Source organism: Taudactylus pleione, unplaced genomic scaffold (genome assembly GCF_031769625.1).
Source record: "Taudactylus pleione unplaced genomic scaffold, aTauple2 ptg000040l, whole genome shotgun sequence".
In the NCBI taxonomy this organism is placed as follows: domain Eukaryota; kingdom Metazoa; phylum Chordata; class Amphibia; order Anura; family Myobatrachidae; genus Taudactylus; species Taudactylus pleione.
This window is the reverse complement of record NW_028284442.1, coordinates 29,352,501-29,356,870: the sequence shown is the minus strand read 5'-3', so window position 1 is coordinate 29,356,870 and position 4,370 is coordinate 29,352,501. Positions and strand designations below refer to the sequence as shown.

The following is a 4,370-nucleotide window of genomic DNA, read 5'->3' as shown; positions in this document are numbered from 1 at the left end:
AACCCCCCCCAACATGGAATGTAAGCTGGGACATGTATCCTCAGTGTTACATAATTATGTATTTTGCAGAGATGATTATGTATCCATGCCAATTTGCCTGTAACCACCCATGCTTCCATGATTAACCATGTTACCCTGTATGTAATTTGCCTGTGCTACACAAAGGGGCACAGTAGATCTAAAAGATTAGAATTTTTTTGTCCAGTTGCACTTTAAATTCAGATTATTAAATTACTGTAGTGAAACACAGCGTAAGCAATTATTTTTATTTAAAATCCAAATATTAAGACATTAAAAAAAAAAAACTAATAATCTCCCCCCTGCAGTCTAATCAGACAAAATAAAGCAACAAGCTTGCAAAACTACATTCTGACACTTCCAGCCAAACAATTTCTTCTACAGGAGAGATCAGTGCTGCTTTCCAATATAGTGCTTGGGCCATTTGTTGATGTACACACTTAGTGTAGCAACTCGCCTGATCCTATTCCTTCTTTTAAACCTGTGGCACTCCAGCTGCTGTGGCATTACACATCCCAGCATGCCCTGCCAGTTTTGCAGCTGTGTTAAGCTGTGTACACAACTATAGACGCATCTGTCCAATCCATCTAGAGGGAAGGAAAATCTGGTAATGTATGGGAGCAAATAGAAATTTGCTCCCAGATGCTGGAAAATGGACAAGATTCCCCTTCCTACCAGACATATCTATAGGTGTGTGGACACAGCCCGAGTATACTAAAAGTGGCAGTGTATGCTGGGATGTGTTTTTACACAGCAGCTGGAGTGTCAGATTGCTTAAACCATAGGGTTCCCCAAGTCCTGGCGTTTGGACACAAACAGTGCATGTTTTCCCATACTCTGTGCTGGAGCAAGTGTGAACATCACTGACAAATTGTAAAAGATCAACAGGTGTTACCAATTATTTCAGTTATAATACTGTGAGGAGACCTGGAAAACCTACACTGTTTCAGTTCCCTGAGGACTTCAGCTGGGAGGCCCTGCTAAATCTTGTAACTATTTTACAGTTAAGTGCTGTGACCCAAACACCAATACTGGCCACACACCTATAGGCCATCTTTCCAACCAGCCAACTAGTTGGTTGGAGTGAAAATTTTGGTAGTGTATGGGAGCAAAAAAGCATCAGTTTGCTCCCAAATGCTGGAAAATGGATAAAAACTGTCAAAACAGGACATTTTTCAGCTTTTGGATGTAAACTGCAGATTGTCCTTTGCGCTCACACGTTAGATTTTCATTCCTACCAGCCAAATAGCTGGCTGGAAATATGGTAGTGTCTAGATGCCAGTCATGGAGAGGACCCTGACATCAGATATTGTCCAATGTCATTCCCTACCATCCACGTGGACACGGGGGGGTGGAATATAAGCCTGTGGTGGGCAAAGCGAGCCACCAAGCTCGTGAGGGGACAAGTTTCTTATTTAGGTGGACTTTATGGAATCGCACTTCCGCTCTTACTGCACATCACTTCCAGGTCTTTTGTATGAAGGGGAAATAAGCTCTACCATGGAAATGTTTAGATGTGTGGCCATCGTCGGGCTTCAACATTTGTTCAACTGGAAATCTAGTAAATACAAAAGTCCTACAAGCATGGCAAGTGCATTCAACATACCACCATACAGCCCAAGCATTACAAAAGAGGAGCAATATCAATAGACACACACCAGTCTCATTCCAACATATTCATCACTTCCACTCTTCCCCTTCGAGGTAGCTTACAAATACATTGTTTCACAACACAGAAAAATAAAACCTGACACTTACAGATCACAGTCAATTTAAGACCTTGCCTGCTCATTAATTTACAGTCTGCACCAAGGAGGGGTGACGAGAGCTCCGTTCAAGTCCAGGCCTAAAATACTTCTAATCCTAAAAATGTAGGACGCAAAACACACATCGACTAAAGGGTCAACAGCTTTCAGTACCAGAACCTCATCCTGCCAGATTAAAATCACTCTAGTATGACTTCAAAGAGGTTACTGCAAGCCATTGACCGTAAGCAGTCTACATTCAGGTGAAAGTTGGATATTACCTCGTTAGAGAACCTGTTTGAATTAACCCTAAAGTGGATAGTGCACCAGGCGGCAAGTCCGAGTCAATTCAAAGATTTTCTAGTCCATTTTGACAGTAGGCCAAGTTTCGGGGGGGGGGGGTGGCAAAACATTATGAACTTCAGAAACCTAACCATACAGTAGTCTTCATTTTGTAGGCACTCCCCATCACTAACTCATTAATGGATCTTCAGTAAGAGCTGGAGCATCAACGTTAACCAAAAGGAACATTGACTATATTAAAAGAGGCAGGCAAAAAAAAAAAAAAAGGCACTGCAAATAAACTGACCAAGAGTAAACAAACGCCTCAAAAACTGACGTACAACCAGTCATACAGAGTACATTTTGAAGAGTCCAGGAAAGAAAAGTTTGGTCTTCCCAGTCACCCTATTCTTGTGCTGTCCACACTAGGAAGTGACAACGGAACATGCGCTTGACAGAGGCTGGTATGGTTTGGCAGTGTTCATGGGGCCATTCTGCATGTCTCAACCATAGCTGCATCGCTCCATTAAGCATCAGGAAATGTTAGCAAAGTCATCAACGCCATACTGGTCATGTCTTGAGCCAGGGTGGTCACCCATTTAGGTTACAATTTTTGTAACCTATTGGCACCAAAGGGTTCTCTGCCCTCATATTCCATGTACATTTATATCCAAGGAGAAGCAGAACAAATTGTAAAAAAAAGGATTTTTATTTCTTTCTTGGGTGCTGACGTCTTGCTGTCACTCGCTGCCGAGTGCCTGAATGTTTCGATGAACCGATCGAGAAGCCAGGACTCCCTTGGCCTTGAAGGGAAAAAAGACATTTTAATATATTTCACACAAAAAAACCTTAAGCAGGAAAGAAACAAAAAAACTTGATGTGCTGGGGTGATTTATTGCTTGTGAGTACCCCAATATGGTGGGTAGCTCTTCAAAAGTGGGCAATAATATTTGGGCTTACTTTGGCACTAGCCATATCCATAGTCTAAATTGTGAATGCTTGGAGCACTCACCATAAGTGCAGCAGACAGGGCTGGCTCTAGGGGTATTTGACCCGTGTGGTCGAACAGGGGCGCCACCCATAGAGGGCGCACCCCTCCCCAACCTCCCGATATCAGCGGGACAGTACTGGTGGACTGCAGATTTATAGATCCAAAGTGGCAACGAGAGCATTCTGAAGTTTACACAAATACAGTCATTGCCAGTCTGACCTGTAGCACTGCTACTGACCACCACTGATAAGTGACCGTAAGGGAGGAAGTATTCCAGTCAATAAAAAGCAGATCTGACAGGGGAGAACCCCAACCAAAGAGCCCAAAATAAAGACTGCACGATGGGCTAAAGTGTGTTTAAAATCCATTTACCAAGTTAGTTCACCCAAGTTGGGACACTTCCTTGACAGGTACCAATACTTACTAAATGAGGGCACAGGACTGGCAAAGGCAGCCGGGGTAGATGTTCCAAAAGCAGCAGGTCCTGTGGAGGAATTCTGTCCAAACGATGGAGTAGCAGAAACTAAAGACCAGGAACAGAATACAGTTCATTAGAAAACAGAACCAGCCATGCACTGTAGCAAATGCACACCTTCAGTAATAGAGAAAAACCCTTTTGATATTGAACCACCGCCTGTCCAATTTTTTTTTTTTTTTTTGGAAGAAAACAAGAAAAACATTGATTTTTAATTATTATAAACAAGAACAGTGGTAGGTAACCTGACACCAATTAATATAATGCACCAACAATTGTACGTGTGCATCTAAGCATCTTTTTGGCTGTTGCGTTCAAAGCATGCCTTGAAGAGGTCAGCCTTTATACTGGGTAGGCTAGTGCATTGACTTTAAATGCAATCTAAAAGGAGTTAGAAGCATACATTTCATTGTAGTACGTGTAGTATTTAGGAACCCTTGAGGCTGGGCAGCAAGATTACCTTTTTATAAGCAAATGAAGGTATACCCCTGTGCTTCCATTTGGCGGGATACACAGGCTTGCAGTAGGTTAGAACAAGTGCCGACAACTACTATGTATCCATAAGGCAGTGCTTCTCAAACTCGGTCCTCAGGACCCCACAGTGTACACATTTTCCAGGTCACCTAGCAGGTGCACAGGTGTAGTCATCACTCACTGACACATTTTGAAAGATCCACAGGTGGAGCTAATTATTTGACTTCTGAATCTGTGAGCAGACTGGGAAAACATGCACTGTTTGGGGTCCTGAGGACAGTTTGAGAACCTGTGCCATAAGGCATTGATTGCCATGCAGTATGTAAAATATAAAACATGGAATTAACCATAAAAATAAAAATTAAGCCTGTGCTCTGTTAACTAG

The 4,370-nt window shown here is 42.6% G+C and overlaps 1 protein-coding gene across 1 annotated transcript in view; it reads right to left on the bottom strand.

Annotated features, from left to right (window-relative positions):
• Window positions 1-757: 757 nt before the first annotated feature.
• POM121 (POM121 transmembrane nucleoporin) overlaps window positions 758-4,370 on the bottom strand; it is a 42,393-nt gene continuing 38,780 nt past the window's right edge. The window contains exons 12-13 of the mRNA XM_088455117.1: window positions 3,461-3,559; window positions 758-2,848 (exon numbers count right to left, since the gene is read on the bottom strand). Coding sequence (XP_088311243.1) covers window positions 2,754-2,848; window positions 3,461-3,559 — 194 coding nt within the window. The 3' untranslated portion in view covers window positions 758-2,753. The remainder of the gene's footprint in view (window positions 2,849-3,460; window positions 3,560-4,370) is intronic.